At 38.0% G+C, this 24,430-nt stretch overlaps 2 protein-coding genes across 2 annotated transcripts in view; both read left to right on the forward strand.

The window, feature by feature from the left end:
• Window positions 1–2,019, forward strand: part of LOC140140540 (ATP-binding cassette sub-family C member 9-like) — a 44,595-nt gene extending 42,576 nt beyond the window's left edge. Inside the window, exons 15-16 of the mRNA XM_072162298.1 lie at window positions 755–773; window positions 1,920–2,019. Of these exons, the coding sequence (XP_072018399.1) occupies window positions 755–773; window positions 1,920–2,019 (119 nt within the window). The remainder of the gene's footprint in view (window positions 1–754; window positions 774–1,919) is intronic.
• Window positions 2,020–3,078: 1,059 nt separating this feature from the next.
• LOC140140541 (ATP-binding cassette sub-family C member 9-like) overlaps window positions 3,079–24,430 on the forward strand; it is a 28,424-nt gene continuing 7,072 nt past the window's right edge. The window contains exons 1-13 of the mRNA XM_072162299.1: window positions 3,079–3,167; window positions 4,521–4,622; window positions 5,354–5,519; window positions 6,711–6,848; window positions 8,915–9,131; window positions 10,437–10,672; window positions 12,048–12,214; window positions 12,412–12,481; window positions 16,081–16,238; window positions 18,917–19,009; window positions 19,572–19,674; window positions 20,515–20,628; window positions 23,354–23,465. Coding sequence (XP_072018400.1) covers window positions 3,079–3,167; window positions 4,521–4,622; window positions 5,354–5,519; window positions 6,711–6,848; window positions 8,915–9,131; window positions 10,437–10,672; window positions 12,048–12,214; window positions 12,412–12,481; window positions 16,081–16,238; window positions 18,917–19,009; window positions 19,572–19,674; window positions 20,515–20,628; window positions 23,354–23,465 — 1,765 coding nt within the window. The remainder of the gene's footprint in view (window positions 3,168–4,520; window positions 4,623–5,353; window positions 5,520–6,710; window positions 6,849–8,914; window positions 9,132–10,436; window positions 10,673–12,047; window positions 12,215–12,411; window positions 12,482–16,080; window positions 16,239–18,916; window positions 19,010–19,571; window positions 19,675–20,514; window positions 20,629–23,353; window positions 23,466–24,430) is intronic.

Raw genomic sequence — 24,430 nt, forward strand, 5'->3', positions numbered from 1 at the left:
AATTTTTATTAGCTAAGAAAAAAGTAGGACAGTAACGGTATATGCACACATAAATTGTGGTTGCCCAGTGTATATGTGGTATTTTTTAATTTGGGGTCAAATGTCATTAAGGGGTCACTTCCGGTATAAAACGAAATACTTATTAAATGCATCTTCTTCCACAAATTACGTAGGACAGTGACGCCACTTGCACACATGCATTGGTGTTACCCAGTGTGTATGGGGTGTACACAGATTTGGGGTCAAAGGTCATTAAGGGGTCACTTCCGGTATAAAACGAAATACATTCAAATATTTTTATTAGCTAAGAAAAACAAAGGACAGTAACGGTATGTTCATATATGAATTGTGGTTACCCAGTGTATATGTGGTATTTTTTTTATTTTGGGTCAAAGGTCATCAAGGGGTCACTTCCGGTCTGAGACGAAAAACCTTCAAAATGCCCCTTCTGCCACAAATAACATGGCATAGTGATGCCACATGCAAATGTGCATTGACATTAGCCAATGTCTATGGGGCTTTCATATATTTTGGGGTCAAAGGTCATTAAGGGGTCACAACACGGCTGTGTTCGTGGTCTTAGACCACAGCTAAGTCTAGTTATCTTTGTCTTTCATTACATTCATACATTTGGTGTTTGGGAGAATAATCCGTCGGAAGAAAAGTTGTCTGGAGAAAATATCCCCATGCCCAAATTTTAATAACATGGTAACGCACTTTTGACTTCAATGCAGATGTTTACATTCTCTTTCAGGCATGGTTGTAGTCAACAAGTAAGATTTTATTAAATATAGAGGCTTTATATAGGGTGACAACTCTCTAGTCCGAAGGTTCCCTAGTCCGAAGGCTCCTTAGTCCGAAGGTTGGCTAGTCCGAACACATAATTTACCATTCGCTAGTCCGAATTCTGAAAAAGGTTCGCTTGTCCGAATATCGGGTTCTCTAGTCCAAAGGTTCCCTAGTCCGAATATAGAATAAGGCTCGCTAACCCTAACAGTAACCCTAACTCGAACACTAACACTAACCCTAACTATAACCCTAACCCTAACATTTATTCTATATTCGGACTAGAGAACCTTCGGATTAGCGAGCTTAATTTGGGTTTCGGACTAGCGACCCTTTGGCCTAGAGAGAGAAGTTGCGTTATATAGTAGGCTACGCGATGCTATGAAATAGCAGCTCGTTCTTAAGGTTGTGGTAATTAATAAATACTTAGACGGTGGCTTTTTTCGACGGGAATAAGCAAACTATGATTAAATTCTATCAGTTTCGCCGTCGAGCCATGAGTAAGCAGGTCCTGGGTTCAATTCGCGGGCGGCATCACTTTTCCTATTTCCTCCTTTAATTATAACTCGACGGCGAATCTGATAAAATTTCATCATAGTTTGCTTATTCCCGTCGAAAAAAGACACCATTTTACATATTATGTTCCTCTGCAGTGAGGACGGCTCAATTTACGCTTGTCAATCCCTAGCAATTATGGGATGACTTGCTCGAAGGAGGTAGGTTGAGTGACCAAATATAGGTTTAATTCACAGTGTGCCTAATCATGAAGCTCCCATGACAAAGGGGTTAAGGCGCTGGTCGCTGGTCTCATAAACCAGAGGTCCTGGGTTCAATTCCCGGGCGAGATCACTTTTCCTAATTTGCTCCTTTAATCATGGCTTGACGGCGAAACTGATAAAATTTCATGGTGTTATGAATAGTTCTTAGAAGCACAAAGTACCATTTCTGTTTGTTGAGAGTCTTTAATCTGACTCAAGGCCAAAACACATTTTTCCCAAATTCACTTCTGAATACCCAACAAAACACACTAAGTCTTTTAATCAAAAGTAAAATATGATATAATGATTTGATACATAAACATTAAATGCATGCACAATCAAATACATCTATTATGAATGTTACTTATCCAGCAGCCTTCTTGTTGTAGATTGTAAAGTTCATGCTCTCAATGTTCGTGATGAATATCCTGATTCACTTGTCATGCGAAGATCACTGTTCAGCGAAGGCCACTGATATCATTTGCATAAAATCCTCGCACAGTTGTCGATCTCCAAAATGGTGCCATTTTCCCCTATCAGGGTGTCCCCAAAAAAAAGAGGCCCCTCATTGCGCCCTCTTTTTCTCCTATTTCTGAAACTTAATCAAATATATTTTGGTATGTAAAAAAACCTTGAGTCGTTAGCTTTAATAAACCAAAACAATTTTATCAATCCTTTCACAACTTTTGAAGATATGCTCTTTTAAAGAAATGTACCCGTTTTTCACTCTGTACACGGAGAAGGTTTGGCTACTTCAAAGATTGAAAAGGAGTACACATACCATGCATGAATATCAAATATTCCTCAATGATAACTTTATAAAATAACTTATTTATGGAATGGGCTTTACCAGTGGGTTTATGGGCAATGGATTTTGTTAATAGTGTCATTAATTTTTGGGTAAAATGAATGCCGAATGGGACTTCTTTTGCTTTACTTGCAATTACTTATTTTTGCTTGATTTGTTTTATTATGTTTCTTAATTTCTTACTTTGTTGTTTCTTGATTTCTTTTTTATTTACAACAGTCATTTCTCTTTTTAGGATAAAAGGTAGCCCTTAAAGGCTGTTTGGTTTGTCCTTGGTTCTTCTGAACTGAGTTTACTGTGCTGCTCTGCCCTCTACCTAGTTGCCTCCTTGGCGAATACAGGTTTCAGCCCTAGGTCCTCATTGCATCAATTGCGTTGCGTACCATCCTTTTGCGCCGGATACTTGCGAATGCATTCAGGAAAAAAAAGTGGTGTGAGGTCTGGTGATCGTGCAGGCCACTCCACAGCATGAGCCATCCCAACCATTCTGTTTGCTATCCGTGGACAGAGTGAAAAACGGGGACTTTTATTCAAAAGAGCATATCTTCAAAAGTTGTGAGCCGATTGAAATAATTGTTTCGGTTTATTAAAGCTAACGATTAAAGGTTTCTTTACATATCAAAATATATTTAATCAACTTTTCAGAAATAGGAGAAAAAGAGGGCGCAATGAGGGGCCTCTTTTTTTTGGGGGGGGGGGACACCCTGTACAATTTCTTCAGAAAACATGCGTGTGTCGCATACAGTCCCTCTGTTTCCACTTACATTGACAGATGTGTTGCTTCATAAACCAGGGTTCAGCAAGTCGACAGAAGCGTATATTCCTGTCTGGAAAAGGTTCGCACTTTGACGTAAACTAGATCTTCCCCGACATTACTTGCTCCGACAGTAGTCCATTGAATACATAAAATATTTCTGGTTCTCAATTTCCTTACTTTGATGGAAATGAACTGTAAGCACGTTAGCTAATCCACAACAACACTGGTAACTGTGTCGAATCATGTTTACATGTTCATATATACCAAGCACTGGAAAATCCCATTATATTAATAGCCAATTGCTATTTTACAACACATGATGTAATCTTTGGAATTCCCAAGAACAATTATAAACATTAACCTTTCACATTACATCACTTCTTGTGGGTTTTTCCCAACATGATGTCATTTTCACTTTACAATGTCGGGGATTCCCCTAATGGTGTAATACACTGAACAGTTTAGAAATGGGAATTCCCAACTATCCAAAATTAGAAATAATTCAATTTGTTGTTGCTCAACTTTATGCATGAGAGAGGAATTCCTAAAATATCTCATGAAATAGATTTTAATTGTAAACAAAGATAAAAAATAAAGTCAATTAAATTACCCAGGGCACATCACACTGTTAACCGTTTGTATAATTGAATACCTGAGTGGAAGAAGGGCCCAACTCCATTTTTTTACAAAAATGAGTTTGACCCAACATTCTATTGCCAACAGACTGTTCTTCCTTGTGTGTGAAAGATGAGTCAAAATCCACTCTCCAAATAGTCTTCCATGTACACTTCATTATGGTTTTATGGAAGAAAGGCCCAACTCCATGGAGTTGGGCCCTTCTTCCACAAATATTGGAATATAAGAGAAATTTTGTTCACCCATGAAATCTGCTTTTCACTACAATAAACTTTCTTGCTAACATATTACATGCTTCTAATTGTGCAATTAATGGATAATTATCAATTTTCTGTGGCTATTTATACCATATTTGCTCACGGAACTGGCACTTGCAGTATATTAGTGGAAGAAGGGCCCAACTCCAGCTCGTATTAAGACCTGTACCGTTGCCATGGAAACATCATATTTAATTTCGAATGTATGTAGTATTGTATGTTCATGTATTAAAGGTCCTCTGAAGATGAAAACATTCTGTCTTTAAAACTTTTCCAAATATTCAGTTTTTTCTTAATATCTCAAAAACAGTTTTGATGGAGTTGGGCCCTTCTTCCACTCAGGTATTCAATTATAAGGAAAAAAAGATTCCGAAGGTTTAAAGTACAATGCGGCACGCTCTCCACTTTTCAGATCAGTCAAAATATTCTTACACATACATGACATGCAAATATTTGTATAACGTTAGTAAGCATATCGTGATAATTTGACCTGATCTCTGTAATTTTTTCTTTTGAAGCAGTGAAAAAAATGGAGTGGCATATTCTGCACAAACAGCATGGATTGTCAACGCATCGCTGAAGGAAAATATACTATTCGGGAAGCCGTACAACGAAACAAGGTTAATATGAACTAAAGTTCACGATTTCAAAGTTTTCTCTATAAAGGAGAACATTGTTTTGAAACATTTGAATAGGTTTAATTGCAGGAGTTTCTTATACATTAAAGTACAAAACGAAAGTCACTTTGTTAGTCTTTTTAAAGAATAGTACATTGACAGCTAAAGCATGCTTTATAAATTATAGGATTGAGGCCGCACAAAACACACCATTGGGATACTAAGAACAATGGTACCTTTTTCCCAAGTGGTGCGCTTACACATAACTTTCTATTAACCACTTATTTGACAGTCACAAGCCAGGTAAAGCGTTAATATGATGTCGGATCAGTGACCAATCTAATGGCGGAACTCCTTTGTTCCAAACAATGGTACCACTTTAAAGAATAGCCTGTCGGCAAATCAAATCGGCATCAAAAGAACAATGCGCTACGTAATCTATTTTCTCTCCTTCCTATAGAAGCTCCTTGGGCCTAGTGATATATGTTGTTCTTTTGTATTGATTAATCGATAATTTTAATTTTAGTATCGTTAAAGGCTTCACGAGTGCGTTACCATGACCATCCACGTGTTGTGCTATCTATTGGGTTCTTTTAGATGGACTAGGAAAATTGGGCCAGCCGATGTTAATTGTGGCGTAGGGAGGAGAGGGGTGAATGCACTTTACTGTGCCTGTTGCACAAAGCTAAGGGCATGACGTAATTACCGGTATATTATTGTCTTCTGTCCCTCAGATACAAGCAGATTATAGACGCATGCGCACTTCAACAAGACATTGACATTCTTCCAGCAGGAGATTTGACCGAGATTGGAGAAAAGGGCATCAACTTGAGTGGAGGACAGAAACAAAGAGTTAGTGTGGCTAGAGCTATGTATTCTGAAAAAGAGACCGTACTCTTGGTTAGTAGACATTACTTTGATCAGCTCGTAATCGGCGGGCCTTATAACATTGCAGATTAATATCAAAATATTTTATTTTTAGAATTTTATTGTGACATCTCGCCAGACGCATCACGAATTATTAATTCAAGTCCTATACTTTGTCTACTGTCTTAAACACACAAAATAAAGACCAGACAGGTCAACTAATAGCACTTTTAACGTGGGTCTACTTTTCGGCGTAGTGGTAAAGGCTTAACATTTCCCGGCTATTACGAGCTGATTAAGGACCATCACCGTATCGATAATAATCAATAAATCCTCTGCAGATATTTTATGAAGTACCGGCTTGTTCTTCCAGTGGGAATAAAAAATATTATTAAAAACTTACGACTAAGTGCAAATACGTAACTTTTTGGTAAATTATCCGATTTGTATACTAGCCCTACTAGTATAGGACCTTTTGACTGTGGTGATCCAAAACCATGCTATATCATAAAACCTGACTATATCCAGAGAACTGCTAAACCCAGTGACTGCTAATTCCCCCCCCCCCCCCAAAAAAGGGTGGAGCGGTTAGTGGGTTTAGCGGTTCTCGGATATAGTGTGTTTAAAAGGCCCTATAGTATGGCTATTGTATACAGAGATTCGATTGCGCTTATTAGAAGGCTATAACTGATACAAAAGTCAATATTTTACTCGGGGCGAGCTACATATCTGGCTAAACTATGGCATTAAACAGATGGGGTTGCAAACAACGCCATCCATATGCTCTGAGGAAAGTGGGATGGTTGAGCGTTCAAAATCTGGTCTCATGTCCAGAGACTGCAGAGCACCTTATACTGCTACTGCATAAGGTAAATTTTTCCCTGAGTAACATTCACAGAATATCCAGGAGTGCTTATTCTAAAAAAATACGGGCTCCGAAGCCAAACGCCACCAACGGCAGCGAAGTGGTCAATTACGAAAGAGGTGTATTGAATGTTCAGGTAAGGCATTTCACATAATAAGTCAATCAGTTGCTTTTGTAGGGCAAAACATTTTCATTTTTTGGTCGATCATTTAGCACTCAACGTCTACAAATTTAAGAGGGAGAAATAGTTCATTGGTAGAACACCAGCTCTGCCACCTTCTTGGGCAATTAAGGCAATGAAATCATGTATGTGATTATGGTATTATTTAGTAATACTAACCCTATATGTCTGATATTAGGATGATCCATTATCTGCTCTTGATGTCCATGTTGGAGGTCATCTATTCAAAGAAGGTATCATTGAAATTCTTATTAAGGAGGGCAAGACCGTTGTCTTGGTAACGCATCAGTTGCAGTTCTTGCATAACGCGGACAAGGTAAAAGTGTCTCAATATCATAAAATAAACGTTTTCTGTAAATGCGTATTTCGTAGAAGACTTCAGCTGGTGTTCTTTGTAAACGTATCTGCTAAATGACCTGAAAAGAACAAATCGTGTGTGAAAATAAAAATGGCGAAATTGCGACAAGAACTGTCGTTGTCATGTTACGCTTACGAGTGAAAATACAGCTTATGAAGCCAATGTCAGCAGGGGTTCGCCAGAAAAATACAACACCACAGCTGTTATGGGACTTATAATATAATAAAAAATGTTTTTCGTTTTAGCACAAATAATTTAAATAGAAAGTGACGTCTCGGAATGTAAACATCAATCTCCTAATTTGCATATTCACTACTTGCACGGTTTCGCCATTATGCACAATGTTCGAGGAGAGCCTCGAACTGGCAGCACACATGAATGAGAAGCGAACAAGTCGTATTACTCATATTACATTGGTGTAAAGTTATGTAATTATTCCTTTTAAGTGATGTCAGTTCGAGCTTATCTTAGCACATAGTACATAATGGTGGAACCGTACAAGTAGTGAATAGCCGCCATTCCTCCAGCTGGCTCGTCCAAATCCCCGTTTATTATAATTTTTTACGTTGTTGACCAGGCCAAGTTTGGCCAATATTTGTTTTGTGCAGTATCTATTATTATTACTAAATGTTTGGACTAGTGGGCAGGTGACCTTGTCCTTACATATCCAATGTTTTGCTTTTTAAACTGATCTGGACCTTGTCAGTTGGACACTTCGATTATCACGATTGTTTTACCATAAATTGATAAGCTTGCTATTACACTTTGTGAACAGTGTGAAAAAATCCAGATGTAAAAACGATAGTGATATGCTCGAAACACTTAAACCGGTTACGGTAGATAGTGTCATCGGTACCTATCGAGGCTCTGGTAACGCTGAAAGACCAATTTAACGTAGAGCCTAATTTGCGTAATTATAAAGATTTCACTAGGATCCACAACATGCACATCTAGCAGGGCACAGTTCTTTAACCCCAATACATTTGTACATTCTTTGCATGACCTTTGAAATTTTGAGTACAAAACTCATACTCTTGCAACTTTAAGGTCAAATTTTGCACTATAATTGTTTAATTGAGGTTATTGAACTGTACCATTGGGATGAGGCTCTTGTGGTCCATAGTGTTTAGGCTACAAACGTGCTAGTAATATTGGCGTGACTTCTGCATGCTGAATACAAGTTTACTATAAACCATCCATATATAGATTAAAAAATATAGATAAAAACGTTTATCAATTACAGTGAAACACAACAATTGCCTTAGGCGATTCGCCAAGCGTGGGTGGCGATCATCGGTTTTGCACTGCTAACTATTCTAAAACGTCACCCTTATTGTCAGTAAAATACAAAGGGACCCATTATAGTTATATGGGTTCGTCGTTATGAGAAAAAGAAATTCTCCTTTAGGCGACGAAAAAAAGAAATCCTGTTCTACGGGCGGACGGACCTTTCAAGTAGGGTCGGTCGGTCGGGCTTTTTTGTTTGTTTTGAAATGACCCAAAAAATCACCAAAATCTGCAAATATTTGCAATTTGGGAAAATACATTAAAAAAATGTTGTTCCTGAAATTGTCGAAATTTGGGTCGGTATTCATTTATACAGGAAAAATGTTTTCCCAATTTGTTCAAAATCTGGGTCGGTCGGGCCCGTAGAACAGGGTTTTCTTTTTTCGTCGCCTTAAGATAAATTCCACAAACCTTTGCGTGCTTATCGTTGAGATAAGGACGTTTCTGTGTATTTTCATGCCTTAAAGCGCGCAGTAACATTGCGCGCATCGGTTTGACGCCGATTCAGGCGTCGATTTAGGCGTCGTAACTCTTACGTAATGATTGTGAAAATCGTATTCAAGTTTTGAATGTGAAAGGCTTCCCGAACATGGTAGAATGAGACGTAATTCAAAATGATAACCAAATATTTTAGTTACTCATATTATATTAGTACTAATTCTTTAACGTCGATGTTTTTTGTATACATGTACAAACGCAAATTCCGCGCAATTGTTATGGCCAATCGACCGGCACAGGTACTAGTGATGCAACATGGTGTTATTTTCCACGACGGCACCTTCGATGAAGTGAGTTCTACAGATCCAACACTATTTGCAAGTTGTGAACAATCCCTGGTAGAAATGGGCGAGTCTGAATCAGAAGCCTCAGAATCAGAACCCGACCTCATAGAGGAAAGGAGTGCATTGATGAAGCAGGTCCATCAAAAGGCTGTTGGAAAAGGCGTCCAGAAAGGTAACGCATATTCTTAGTCAGTGGGAGTGGTCTAGTTCGTAGGCACATTTTTGATTGGACACTCGCAAGATTTCGGGTGCCGTTTATCAGGCCGTAGACGACCCCACGTCATCATGCGTCTTGATAATGCTTTACACGCTTGTAGAGGTGCGCGTATGTATCGCGCTGTATGCGTAGACTAGTGCGGAATACGCGACGCGCTAGCAGTATGCGCAACAGAATACGTGAAAGTTGTAAACAAGTTTCGTTCATTTTATAATGAGGGGAGTTTTTATGACGGCAACTTATTTTTTGCTTTAAAAAAATTGTTTACAGTTATTAAAATAATATTTAACTGACTAAGAATGAGAATAAACGATAGGAATTTTTATTTTGCCTATCCTCTACCTATGATAGACGACAGGCAGGTCCAATATTTTGCCTATCGTAGCATGGATACCGGCTGCGCCGGCATCCACTACTCAAAATATTGGACCTGCCTGTCGTCTATCACACAGTAGAGGATAGGCAAAATAAAAATTCCTATCGTTTATTCTCTAACTGATATATGCCATTGTGTAAGGAGACAGTTCGTTAACCCCTATATATCTGTACATTACCTGTACTCATTTTAAGATTTTAAAAACAATGTCAGTGTTAAACATTAATCAATACAAAAATATTATTACAAAATGGTTTTATTTTCGAGTAGGAGGTCACGTCCAGGACTTAATAAATATGATCTGCATAAAGATATTACAATTATCTATGCTTCGACTATATTAATGAATACGTAATTGTAAATACGCACGTGATCCATGGGCACGACATACCAAGACCAGCAAGCGTAACCAAACCTCATTCCATAGACCCCAATATAGAAAAGGATAGGAACTTTTTAGATAAATACCATCAAATTTATGTTATCAAAAACAACATTTTGAAATTATCAACGGAAAAAACAATATAATTACAAAGTTGAAAAATAAAATAGACAATTTTGCTGCACAATAGTATCGTGTTGTTTACCACCTTGTATGTACAGGAAGACTATCCGCTATGTAGAAGGTCACTGTTATGGCAGCGCGGAGGTGGTCACGTGCGTATTTATAAATACGTATTTATAAATATAGTCGGAGCATACTGATGCAAGAAGTTGGTGTTAGTGTAGTTTTAATAGTACATGCATAGAGGGTGTAAAGAATCCCTTTTGTAGCTGAAACTGACGCTAATTCATTATTTTAGGGTCCTCAATTGCGGATGGGACTTTCAAACTTCCCCAATGAACATAGCTTAAACCAATTATCATTGTTTAAAACTTGACAGATTATTCGAGCGACCAGGCTCTGAATTTCGATGGACAGCTGACTCAGGATGAAGAACTAGAAAGGGGATCAGTGTCTTTTCGTGTGTATAAATACCTGGTGCAATCTATGGGCTGGCCTGTTTTGCTAACCTTCTTCATATTTCGAGTTGCGCAAGTCGTCGGTGGTCTCGGTAAAAACTTCTGGTTAGTCGTGTGGTCTGAAGCTAGTGTAAACGTCCATGTAACGGCAAATAGTGTGAGTTGTTTGATGTATACGGTTTTATTATTCTCAAAATTAACGTGTACTTCATAAAGTAGCGGACAAATATATATAAAACTTATAGTAGGATATAGTGTAAATCAGTTCCCTTTACTGATAAATTATTTGCTCTTGTGCGTATAAGAAAGTGATAATTGGAATATGTAAAGCAAAGTAGTTTATATACGCTTGAAGTGGATCTCGTATCCGCATTTTCATTAGGCGGAGGCGCCGTATTTATGTCAATAAAATAATTAAATGGTCAAAGCTAGCGTTAAGGTGGTTCGAAAGGCAAGGTTTAGGGAAATCATGAATTCCAACATTTTTGCAAATATCTCCAAAACCTTTCATGATACAATCTCAAGTGAGTTTGTGCTTATGTAGGGATATGTTGGCCATGTTATGAAGGTAATAAAACCGTTGCCATGGTAACCAAGCAGTCGCTATTGGCTTCTGACCAATCACATTCAAAGTTGGTTTTTTTCCTGTTTTTCGCAAATCACTTCATTTTTCCCAATAGAAGTATACTCACATGTTGAGTCATGTTCCTGCACACCTCCACTGATTTTCCCGTAAAAAGTTTGTAAGTAATATGGAATCTGTGGCCAAAAAACGAAAATTTCACTTTGACCCCCCCCTCCACTGGGATTTTTTTCGCCTATTGTTCTATATCACGATTGAGTTTGTATATATGTGACCGTACACCACGAATGAGCCGTAAAGTCGACCCCGGTCAATTTTGTTTTATTTTTGTGTTTAGAAAATATATATCATAAGCTTTAAAAATATCATTTGACTTTGAATTTGACAAACGATATTCGGAAGCGGGGTTATGGTTTGTTGAACTCTGCTCCTTCAACAAAATTGTAACTTTTATCGGTTCTACATGTGTCTCTTTTTCCACATTGCTGGTAATAAATATCAAACAGTCATAATTGGCGGTCATTTCAAATCATCCCCAAGTCAACGAGGTTCAAGAATGTCCTCTCATTGTTGATTGTTGGTTAACCCACCACATAAACAGGAAGCAAACAAAGACTAGAGCTATTTATGAATTCTATAGACATAAGTAGAAGCATATTATCCTCTTCAGCAATAGGATTATTGATTGGTTTAAAAGGTGTTTGACTGGCGCTATCAAAATGAGATACATGTCGCACCAAATTGAGGTACATATGAATACGACATTCATGCACATTTTACACTACCTCAGAATACAATTTGCCGACTTTACGGCTCATTAGTGGTGTACGGCCATATGGTTATCTGTATTATGTGGTATTTTTTTGCAGCAGTGTGCATGTGGAACAGTATAATAAATAATGAGTGATTATATAATAATCTGTGAATTTAATTTTTCATTTATATATAGACAATGGAAGTTGATAATCTGTACTACATCGCTATATATGGATCCCTCACGCTAGGTGTTATAGTAACAGCATGTTTCATGTCTATTCTTGGTGTTAATGCTATGTTTATCGCCGCGAGGACTATCCATTCGGATATGATCAGGAATCTCTTTGGATCACCTCTACGGTAAACGTTCAACTATATATTTATCATGTTTATGTGAACATTTTTTGTTTTTGTATATTTTTTTTCATTTAAAAATGTGTGTTCTTATTTGTATGTGATTTGTTTTTATGTTTCTCTTTATTCCTCACCCTCCCCATCCAATCATTTTCGAAATTAGGATTAGCCCTATATACCTTTTTTATATATATTTTGTACAGATTTTTCGACACAACGCCAGTAGGACGCACTATGAACAGATTGTCAAGTGACACTTATAATGTGGATATTGTAAGTAAAGCAGGCTTATTTTGAGCATAATTAAAGCATTCTGTAAAAAGTTTTTTGTAAATATTCTATGAAAAGCATTAGTTTGATACATGCCTTTTGACAAACATATTATTCAAGAAGACTAAAAAAGAAACCATTTACCCATTCCATTCAAGTGAACCTGTATTTGGGAAGCCCAATGTCTTTTGTTTACATGTGTATACATAACATTACAGCATGTTTTTGTATTATGTTCACATCACATTACATTACATGATATAACTATAAAATTAAAGTCGTTAAAACTATTTAACTGGACTCACAGTTTTGAGAGGCAACGGTTTCACACCTTATCCTAGGTGCATCTTCAGGCCGTCTGTTGGTCTGTCGGCAATTGGTCACTGACCAGTGGCGAGATGGTGTTGCCAGCGGTCGTAGATTTAGAGCCAAACTTCTTTGAGACAAAAGCTGGTTCATCCAAAAGACAAGCCACCCAAAGACAAACAGAGCAATATTGTCTATGCTATTGAATGCAAGGTCAACAAGTGCCAGGACTTGTACATTGGTGAAACGAAACAGACCTTGGCTAAGCGTATGTACCAACACAGACGTGCCAGCGCAGCACCAGTTGTGGGGATTCGGCAGTATATACGCATTTGGACAGCACGAATCACACCTTCGACAACAAGGACGTTGTGATCTTAGGCAGGGAGCGCAGGTGGCACGAAAGAGGAGTAAAAGAAGCGATCTATGTCAAGAAAGAACAGCCTTCACTCAACAGGGGAGGCAGCCTGCGTCACAACTTGGCGGGGGCCTACAATTCCGTTATTAAGAACATTCCAAAGAAGTTTGGCTCTAAATCTACGACCGCTGGCAACATCATCTCGCCACTGGTCAGTGACCAATTGCCGACAGACCAACAGACGGCCTGAAGATGCACTTAGGATAAGGTGTGAAACCGTTGCCTCTCAAAACCGTGAGTCCAGTTGAATAGTTTTAAAAAGTTTAATTTTATATTTGATTATACCTGGATGAATGACAACCTTCACAAACGTACATGATATAACATTACATTATGTCAAAATAACACTACATTACAAGGAATTACATTGTATAAAATATAGTTACATCATATTACATTACATGACATTGCAATACATGGCATTACATTACATTATGACATATTATATTACATTTATATATATATTATGTCACATTACATAAAATTACATGGCATGGTATTACACTACATTACATTAGGACCATTCTCCAATAAAGTGTTCAAGTTTGGTCTCAGGAATGACAAAATGCCAACCACGAAGAATTCATGAAAATCATTCAGAATCGTAAACTTTAATAGTTTCAGAACACAAAACAATGCATGGGTGATTTTTCAGCAATATTACTTGTACGTATTGGGGGTAACGTATCTGTGGTAACGTATCTGTGAAGCCCTTTCCCACCTTTGTCTTAATTGTTAGTGTAAAAACTTACCGACTTCATACCCATACTTGATCAGTCATCACCCAATGGACTAAAGTCTGGTACTGGTATGGTATTTGGCTTCATTTATCACAGCGTTTTTTCCGAAGGGAGTAGAATTTAGGTAACGTAGCTGACTTTTTGCCATTAATAGACCTGGTTTGTTTTACTTTGAAAGCACTGTGTTATGTACCGCATATATAATATAACTATGGAGCCTGCTTGTTCCATCACATATGAGAACATCCATCTAGCCAATTATTTTCACAGATTGTTATCCATTAGAAATATGGTAACGTATCTGTGAACAATATTGGCGACATAGTCTCAAAGACATGTTGGAAAAATTTAATAACATGTGTTGTGATGTTTTATACTTTATAATTAGGGCATGATACCAGCTAATGAAAAGTACCTATAATCCATTATATGTGCGCATGTTTAGCGAGCAGGGACACATTATACGGAACGCACCTTGGCTGGCGACATGGAGGAAAACAATGGATATGCATAATCAGCTTTATTGTTTTATACTTTCTAGGCATGTTACAACCTTTTGTCCCACACATATTAGAAAGCAACTCCTAAGTATAAGTTATATTAATACAAGTTATTTCTTTCTGACGAAACAAGTCTGAATTCGACTTGAAACTATGGGCGACACATATTTGGCATTTTGAACACTTTATCGGAGAATGTGCCATTACTTTACTTGGCATTGCATGGCATTATATTACATTACAAGCATGTATTACATTATATTACATGACATAACATTACATTATGTTAAATTACACTACGCTACATTACATGGAATTGTATTGTGTTACATAACGTTACATTATTAGTTATCCCCTGTTTGTTCATGCAATACGAAAAATATTTGAGGTGATACGACCTCAAACCAGTGATGTTGCATGAACAAACAGGGGGTAACGAATTTATCATTCAGTAGATATGAATTTAACATAAATAAACAAATAAATAAATAAATAGATAAATAACACCACAATCCTAAAATGATCAAGTTATACTAGGCTTAGGCCTACTCCAAACTCTTCCATGCATACTTTTACAGTTTTTCGTCATGCAACTACCACGCCATTGCAACGCGAGACGCACACTTAGCGCGTGACGCGAGGTAGCGCGTAATTGTCGTCTCTACCGCATACGCGATCAGTACAGTTTACAATACAACGCGGGTATGCAGGCCCGCTGCTGTCGGTACTGATAAAGAGCTGAATAATGCGGCTATATATTTAAGCAATAAAGGGTAATGCCATACCGCGGAAACATGGCATGTTGCCTTAGGGGATCGACGCTAAGTCAGGTACCGCGTGAGCAAACTCAAAAATAGCGCAAACAAGGTGAGCGTACACAAAAGAAACTACGCGCGTAAGATAAGTACGCTGAGGGCACAGGCATGGAAAATTCCATGTATTAATAATCTAAGGGTAATGCATTATCCTTTACACCCAAATAATGTGTCCGAGGCAGTAAAAACGTAAATAATGGGTGAGGCGCAGCTGAACCCATTATTTAAACGTTTTTACTGCCGAGGGCACATTATTTGCGTTTACAGGATAATGCTGCACGTACATTTATTTCTATTCTATTACCAGAAAATAGTGCGATTTAAAGTATTTTAAGTTGTTTACTTCAAGGTGGAGCGTGTACGCGTAAGTGACAGCGCGTTTCGCGGAAATATTGCCCGCGTAACCAAGCGTAATGCTTTGCGTAGAATGTGTTACGTCGCTTGACCCATTATTGCAGAATAATGGGCTCTCACGTGACGTGTTTTAACAAATCACAGTGCGCGATTTTGAATAATGGGTCGTAAGAGTAATAGAATGTACGGTGTTTTATCAACGTTAAACAATTCGAAATTATATGATTTGGCTATTAACCAATGAAATGTCGTTATTCATGTCTACTGAATGATAATACATTATATTTTACAAGTTAAATCACATTGCATTGCATCACATAACATTACATTATACATTATGTTACATGGAAGTACTTAATACATTACATTACATTTACACTCGTTTACATTACATTATAATGCTTGCTGACTACATACTTAGGGCCTACTTTATCGGATTAAATTGAGTGCACTGACTTTCTTGTTTCAGAAATTACTGGAAGCACTCACCGCGGTCTGTTATTACAGTATTTCGCTGCCCTCATTTTTGCTCGCCATTGCCATTGTTCAACCTATTTTCTTGTTGGAGATGATACCTGCAGCTATTGCCTTTTGGTTTGTTTACAAGTTGTTCATCGCATCAACCAGGTATGTCAATAAAACTAAGAATAGATACACGTGGCACACTAGCACAATTAAACATGAATTTACAAATGGAAACATGACATGCATATATCGGCAGATTTATCAGAGTAAAAACTCCGGACATACCTGCCTGTGCGGGGACTTGAACCCAGACCTCTAAAATATCTACGAATAGATATGTAAGTTAATTAAATTACAAGCATTACATTTATACAACGTTACACTCTTAAAACAGCGTAGTCAAAATTGAGACCCCGTATATCAACTATGCACCTTGCCCCTAAATTGTGGTCAAATTTAGACCTTTATGTGGTTAAAACCTTTGTCCACGCTATTTTAAGAATGTAAGTAAAAAAACATCTAGGTGGTAGAATTAATCACTTCGAGGTGAGGGATTTCCCCCCGAATTATCAATTTTTCATTATTTACTTGCGATACACAAGTTTTTATTGCAATTGATATTATTTATACGAACTGGTACCACAATTTCAGGATAGTTGCACTAGAAGTCACAGGTTAATCAGTTACCATAGCAACCACATTTCCCGCCATTTTTCAGTCGATTTGATGGCAAAACTGCCAAAACGAGCTTTTTATGTTAACCTTTGATTTTCAAGAGGTCGTAGGTCAAAAACCTTTCGTTTCAGGAATTTATCGTGATTGACTTTTTTTGGCAAATATGAAGTTCATACTGCATTTACTTTCAAAGTTATATCTGTTTTAAAAATTGGCATTTTTATGGTAAAAAAGCGGTTCACACAAATTGCATTTTTCAACCCAAATATCTCAGCTCACGTCACTTTTCAGAAATGTCAGAAACCCGGCTGGCACCTTTGTCTAAAATAATGCACGAAAACCTTAACCAGAACAGATAGATCGATGTGGTCTCTCTATAAAACGCATCAAATATGTGAATCAAATGCTTATTTTTGGTCAAGAGAAACCTCTGGTTCACAACCTTAGACATTAAAGCCACACCCTACAAATTGAGTTAGACTATAAGACAGAGATAAAGATTTTATCGCGTCTGACGTTACTGTCGATTACGATCCTTGATTGGTTAATAGCGCGTAAAAGGAAGGCCGATTTATGTGGTGCCGATCGTAGAAAAGGAATAGCAGTAAATGGCGAGAAATTACGTACTTTTAAAAGGCAAAAAGCAACATTTCTAGGCATTGTTGACATGGTGCCTTCGAAAAAGAAAGTTTCCTACTATAAAGATCTAACTTTTGAGATGGTTTGTGTGTTTGAAGGTGCAAAAACAATGAGGCGCCCGGTTATACCGCCGCGTTCAGCAAGTCATCATCACGACACTTGTAAACAAACCGTGCTCGAGTTTGATTGACAGATGACGTCAGACGCGATAAAATATTTTCATCTCCGTCATTGATAATAGCTTGACATTGCAATATGCATCATGAGCGGAGAACCACTACACCCAAATAGACATCAAGACATTTGTAAGCATTACATAGAATAGCAGCTACAATCCTGGCGGAAATTCGTTGCTACACCAGCACGTGCTGGTGTTAAAATCAAGTAATCGCCAGAGCTAAATATGTCACAGTACTGCATTATCTTTTAATAATAGTTGCACATCGTCACCCTCATAACCAAACAGCCTAAGTCATTATTACAAGTTTCTCATTTGCAATTTTGATTGTCTGAGTAATAAACCCATGATTAATCAAATTTCCAGCCGCATTCTTCATTAACTTGTGGAATACATCTCTTTCAATGATGGGAGACTGTAATGTAGAAATTTATGATGACGATGTTGTCCAAATCAACATTGCAATAGGGGAGCGGGGAAGAATGTTGGCCAATTATAATGCTTTGATGTGGCAACATTTTCCGCCATGATTGTAAATTCACCATGAACAACTACAATAATGACAGCAGCGTTACCAGTATGTTGAACACTTTGGAGTGGGACACACTGGAAAAAAAGAAAGGCAAAGAAAAACTCGCTTATCAATGATTCAGTGATTCAGAACGGAATTGTTTTTATCGCACACCTAAATCTTGGAAATAAGTCCTTGGAACGCTTGGTATACTCTGTCGAAATTCCGTGCAGAATTTCATATGATCATGGAAATGACGTATATTTTGCCTGGGAAAAGCATGACATCTACAACAATGATTTACCCTTCCCCTCTCCCCATCAATCAATGTTGGAACACATTGGGAAACCACTGAAGACATTGGTATTTCTCAACATTGAACGGGGGAGAGGGGGTGAGAGTTTTCCGTTATTTACACAAGCGTTCCGAGACTTATTTCGATGATTGTAGCTCTCAAAGAATGGAATATTCAATTTGAAATCCACACTACCCCTGTGGAAGATTTTGGAAATATCTTCCACAGAGGGAGTATGAATTTTAAATGAAATGAGAGCACATCAGACACAACTAGTGATTAGGTTTAAGGCCCTGTATCCATAGGCTGTTCCCTTGTGGCGTGTGCCCTTGTTCCGTGTTCACTTGTTCCCATGTGACCTGCCACACAGACAACGAACCTAACCAAAACAAAGGTTCGTTGGCTGTGTGGCAGGTCACATGGGAACAAGTGAACACGGAACAAGGGCACACGCCACAAGGGAACAGCCTATGGATACAGGGCCTAACGTACCCATCATTGCTTATTTTAACTGACGATTTTTGTGCTATTACGTTTTGAAGGGAATTGCAGCGTCTTAACAGCGTAACGAAGTCGCCAGTATTCGCCCATTTTGCAGAAACGTTGGGAGGCCTATCGACCATAAGAGCATACAAGTAAGTCACTGACTTATTTCACTTGCCTTTAGCAGTTTAAGTTTGAAGCGCGACTAAGTTAATAATAAGAAGGTATTATCTAAAAATATTTGTTGTAGGTTTTTTGTTTTTCACTTCAGAAATTGGCGACATTTTTGTTCATAATAATACTGTACTCGATCTGTCAATGTAATTATACTTTTAAGTACTCTGCAACAAATTGCAGTTCACTAAGACGGTTTATATAACTCATCAAAAAGTACTAGAAAAAAATTAGGCGACGAAAAAAGAAAACCCTGTTCTACGGGCCCGACCGACCCAGATTTTGAACAAATTGGGAAAAAAATTTTCCTGTACAAATGAATACCGACCAAAATTTCGACAATTTCAGGAACAATTTTTTTTTGTATTTTCCCAAATTGCAAATATTTACAGATTTTGGTGATTTTTGGGTCGCTCGACCGACCGACCCTACTTGAAAGGTCCGTCGGCCCGTGGAACAGGTTTTCTTTTTTCGTCGCCTTATAGGCTCGTTACACCTATATTGGTTTCGTCATGTCATTTTTATATCAATTGAATTTAGAGTACAAGAGCGCTTGTTTAACGAACTGCTACAGAGGATCGATGTCAACAACACGGCCTTTCTATACCTTTCTGCGTGTAATGGATGGATGGGGAATACAATGGTAAGTTACTGACTTTTCATGTAAATCCTTTGCTAAAACCTTGGTGGATTCAGTTTTATGCTTTGCGACAGCAGAGGGTTTGCGGCTGGGGGCAGTTGACTTATGCTCCTTCAGTCTTTCTCCTAGTTGTCTACCGGTCTGGCCGATGTACTAACTTGAACACTCGCCGCAGGGGATCTCATAAACCACACCTGATTTTTTCTCTGTTGGCGTGGGATCCTTAGGTGAGACTAACAGTTTCCTCAGCGTATTGTGTGGTCTGAAGCTTGTCGCAACGCCATAAGATTTAAAAATACGCTGGAGTTTCTGTGACAGCCCCTCTATATAGGGGAGGGTGATATAAGTTCATGATTTCTTGCCCTCTACTTGATTGGCTGTAGTAGGAGGGTCAGGAATGCTCTTACGCTTGTCCTTGGCTTTTGCCAAGCCAAAAGTCCAATTGCGATATCCGCAATGTCCTAAGGCGGACTTAATATGCTCGACTTCCTTTATCCTTTCCTCGGGAAAAGGGCTACAAATCTAGCAATGTGCGCTTTCCGTTCACTTTTTTACTACTACTGCAAGTAGGTTGCAAGTCTAGCAATGTGTAATTTCCAATTCCTGGGCGCACTTTTATTACAAATGTATTGATTTTCATTTTAAATGTAACAATGCGCACCTTCCTGGAAACACTTTAGTACGAATCTTACAATGTGCGTTTTCCACTTTCATGTGTGTACTTTCATTATAAATGTATATAGCAATCTGTATTTTCCGCTGCCTGGGTGTACTTTTATTACGAATCTAGCAATGCGTGATGATAGAATGTTATGATGATGATGTGTAAAATTGTTTTTTCAGTGTTTTCTATCAGCGACATTAATGTTAATGGCAAGTGTAACGTCTGTTTTTATGGCTGAGACCGGAAGGTTAAACGCTAGCTCCGTCGGATTAGTCTTATTTTATGCATTTTTGGTAAGTCAATTAATTAACTAAGACAATCCAAGGATTGTTGCTTTGGACACAATAAACACCAAATGGATAAGGGAATCTATCTGGATCCTGAGGAAATCACAGTTAAATATGACGGAGAGCCTAATGAACGGTGACGGGGGGCATTCCAACTTAGTCACATTTATGACCAATTAATTCAGAGGAGTCATCATCTTGCGATGACGTCATACCGTCCAACAAAGATCGATTAGCATTCACCATTGAGAAAGGCAACACAAATTGAATTGCCGAAACTGTATGGAAAACAAAAGTATTTTTTTCTCACTTGAGATAAACTTAGTTTATCAAGTGAAAAACATAAACTGGCCTCAAAATGAAACTTATAATTGTTCACAAGTTCATATCTTAAAATCCTGTCCATGAAAATGAACAAAAATACACACAGGATTACTTCAATACTCTACTCTAAACACATGTCAGTAACCAAGCAGTTGTCACACTGACACAACAGTAAAATGCACTGATACGGAACAGCTTCCGGGACCACATTCACAGGCGAATAATCGGAACCCAGCAAAATAAATCTGTGAGAATGCGTGCAAGATCCTTACACAATTATATTTCCAAAGAGTAAGTGGAATAGTGTGGAACGGGCTGCTTCTGCTTTTCACACACTTTCTTCAAGAAACAGGTCTTGTTCAACACTATTCCATTTACTCGCAGATTTCTTGGGTTGGGTGCCAGTTGTTGGGCTGTGAATGTGGTCCAAGAAGCTGTTCCATGTCAGTGCATTTTGCTGTTGTGTCAGTTGGACAACTGTTTGGTTACTGACCAGTGTTTAGAGGAGTAGAGTATTGAAGTAGTCCTGTGTGCAATTTTTGTTCATTTTTATGGACAGGATTTTAAGATATGACTTTGTGAAACATTGTAAGTTTCTTTTTGAGGCCAGTTTAGTTTTTCTCAGATAAATTATGTTTGTCACACAACACAGCAGGCCCGTAACCATGATTTATAGGGTGGGGGTGATATTGAACAAGTGGACTTGGGGCGGTTATTGAAAAAAACTTTTGACGTTTTTTGACTGAAAAGGCACAAAACCTCTATTTTCTATGCTCGCAAATGGGTCTTTTGGGTAAAATAGGAAAATTGTTTGGCCTTTGGCAATTTGGGGGTGGGGACGTCTATCGGTATCAAACAGCAATGCTATAACTTTCACCTGATAAACTCCGTTTATCTGAGAAAACTATGATTTGCACTATGTCTTGATGAACTAAGTTTACCTCAGATAAATTGAGTTATATATAATTACTGTACATCCAACTTGTTATATTTGCCTCCGCTTACTTTGACCAGCTCGTAATCGGCGGGAATTGTTAGGCTTAGTAGACCCACGTTAAGAGTAAAGTAGTTGTATGGTCTGTATTGCGTGTGTTAAATAAAGCAGACAAAGTATCGGTCTTCAATTTATAATTTGTGACGCTTCTGACGAGATGTCATAAGGCAATTCTCAAAATAAAATATATTGATATTAATCCGCGATGTTATAAGGCCCGCCGATTACGAGCTGATCAAACTGTAGGGTCAGATGGGGTAAATGGGACTGTGGGGTAAGTAGAACACTTTAATATTATATTATTCGTCATTGCAGCATTAGATCTGCTATACGATACCGAATGTCTCACTTGCCCCATCGCAAATATATATTTTATAGTTTCATAGACAAAACCGCGGAAGATGTTTGAGAGCAACGCTACCTTGATGTGGTGCCAACTTCGAGGAATTATACTTGTTTAAGGATATGATTGCCAACTATTTGAAAATCGTATTGCTGAGAAGTGTGGACCAATATTGAGAGATAATATGTTTTATTTACCATAAAAAGAAAGCTTTTTACGTAAATAAACTGGCCTCAAAAAGAAACTTTTTCACAAGGTCATATCTTAAAGTCCTGTCCATAACAATGAACAAAGATTACACACAGGATTACTTAACAATACTCTACTCTAGACAGATGTCAGAAACCAAGCAGTTGTCCAACTGACACAACAGTAAAATGAACTGACACGGAACAGCTTCCGGGACCACATTCACAGGCGAATAATTGGAACCCAGCAAAAGAAATCTGTGAGAATGCGTACAAGATCCTTCCACAGGTGATTATTTCCAAAGAGTAAGTGGAACGGATTCTGCTTCTGCTTTTCACACACTTTCTAAAAGAAACAGGTCGTGTTCCACACTATTCCATTTACTCACAGATTTTTTGTGTTGGGTGCCAATTATTGGGCTGCGAATGTGGTCCAGGAAGCTGTTCCTTGTCAGTGCATTTTGCTGTTGTGTCAGTTGTACAACTGTTTGGTTACTGACCAGTGTTTAGAGTAGGGTATTGAAGTATCCTGTGTGTAATTTTTATTTATTTTTATGAACAGGATTTTAAGATATGACCTTGTGAAAAATTATAAGTTTCTTTTTGAGGCCAGTTTATGTAAATGAGCCAATTATTTAGTATGGTGTACCACTTACCCCTCAACAAATCCAATTGGAGTAGGTGGGACAGTGGATATTGAAATGAATTTTTGATACATAAAAAACAAAATTAAACAAAGTTAAATTGCACATGATGTTGCCGACAACAAACGTCATGCAGCGTGAACTTCGACATTTTTTTAAACAACACCCTTTTAACAAACATTGTGTTGAAATGTATACATCCTAAAATGTATGTAACAATAGTATTTCAATCGTACAGCTTCCAGAATTGTTGGGGAAAATAATTCTCTACTCCGGTGAAACTGAAATCATGATGAATGCGGTGGAAAGAATTCAATACTATACTGAGTTACCTAATGAACCAAAGGGAGGTGAGAAAATAATACCAGTTTTAATCATTGAGCTGTATATTTTAAAATAATATAGCTCTATAGTTTTATAGTTTTAATAATGATGGAAGACTGAGTCACATACGGAGTCACCGTATACCGTAAAAACTCGACATTGTACCAAAGTCCGGCACTTTACCAACTGAGCTAAATGAGTTGAGACACACATTTGCAGGTTTACTTGTTTGTATAACTACTATGTATATCGACACTTTTGTGTTTTTACGGTATACCCTTTTCCCTACTTCCAATCGTGGAGATTTGCTGGGCTATTGTCTTGGTAACAAAAACTGCCTGAAATTAATTGACAACCTCTTAAATTCAGATCTCCGCTCTCCACATGGCTCGTTTAGAATTGGGTAAATGAATCATGAAAGTACTCCTGACTGTTCCCAACCCGTCCTGGTGTTCAAATAGACTTCAATGGAAATAAGCTTCAACAAAGGCTTTCTTGGGTTATCCAGGGTTGTCAAAACCCAAACAAATCAGATCAGATCAAATCATATTAAAGGTGAGGTACGTGGCCGAGCGGTTTGCGCTGTCAGCCGGAAGATACGATCTGCGAGAGTTCGAGCATGGGCTTGCCTTAGGTGAGCATTATCTGCCTCTCCCAAAATGTTGCTATGAGGTTGGGAATCCTGCATTTATGTTCAGTTACTTTGCAAAATATAATTGTAGAATTTCTTCTCACCCACATAAACTGCTTAGGCCTAGTTAGTCTGTTGCTGAAATAGGAATAATTTGGCTTGACTCAAAAGCAGCGTCCGTACACTGTTTGTTGGTGTTTTCTAAACTCTGAGACCTACTGGTTCAGAATCTTGAGCATTTTAAAATATATGACCCCAAAATGACCTCATAGGGTCATACAGGGGCCAAAAATTGAAAGTGTTCAATTACCACTTCCCCGATCACTTCAAAATATATCAAATTACTTGTCTAGGCCTAGG

Source organism: Amphiura filiformis, chromosome 19, assembly GCF_039555335.1.
Source record: "Amphiura filiformis chromosome 19, Afil_fr2py, whole genome shotgun sequence".
Lineage (NCBI taxonomy): Eukaryota > Metazoa > Echinodermata > Ophiuroidea > Amphilepidida > Amphiuridae > Amphiura > Amphiura filiformis.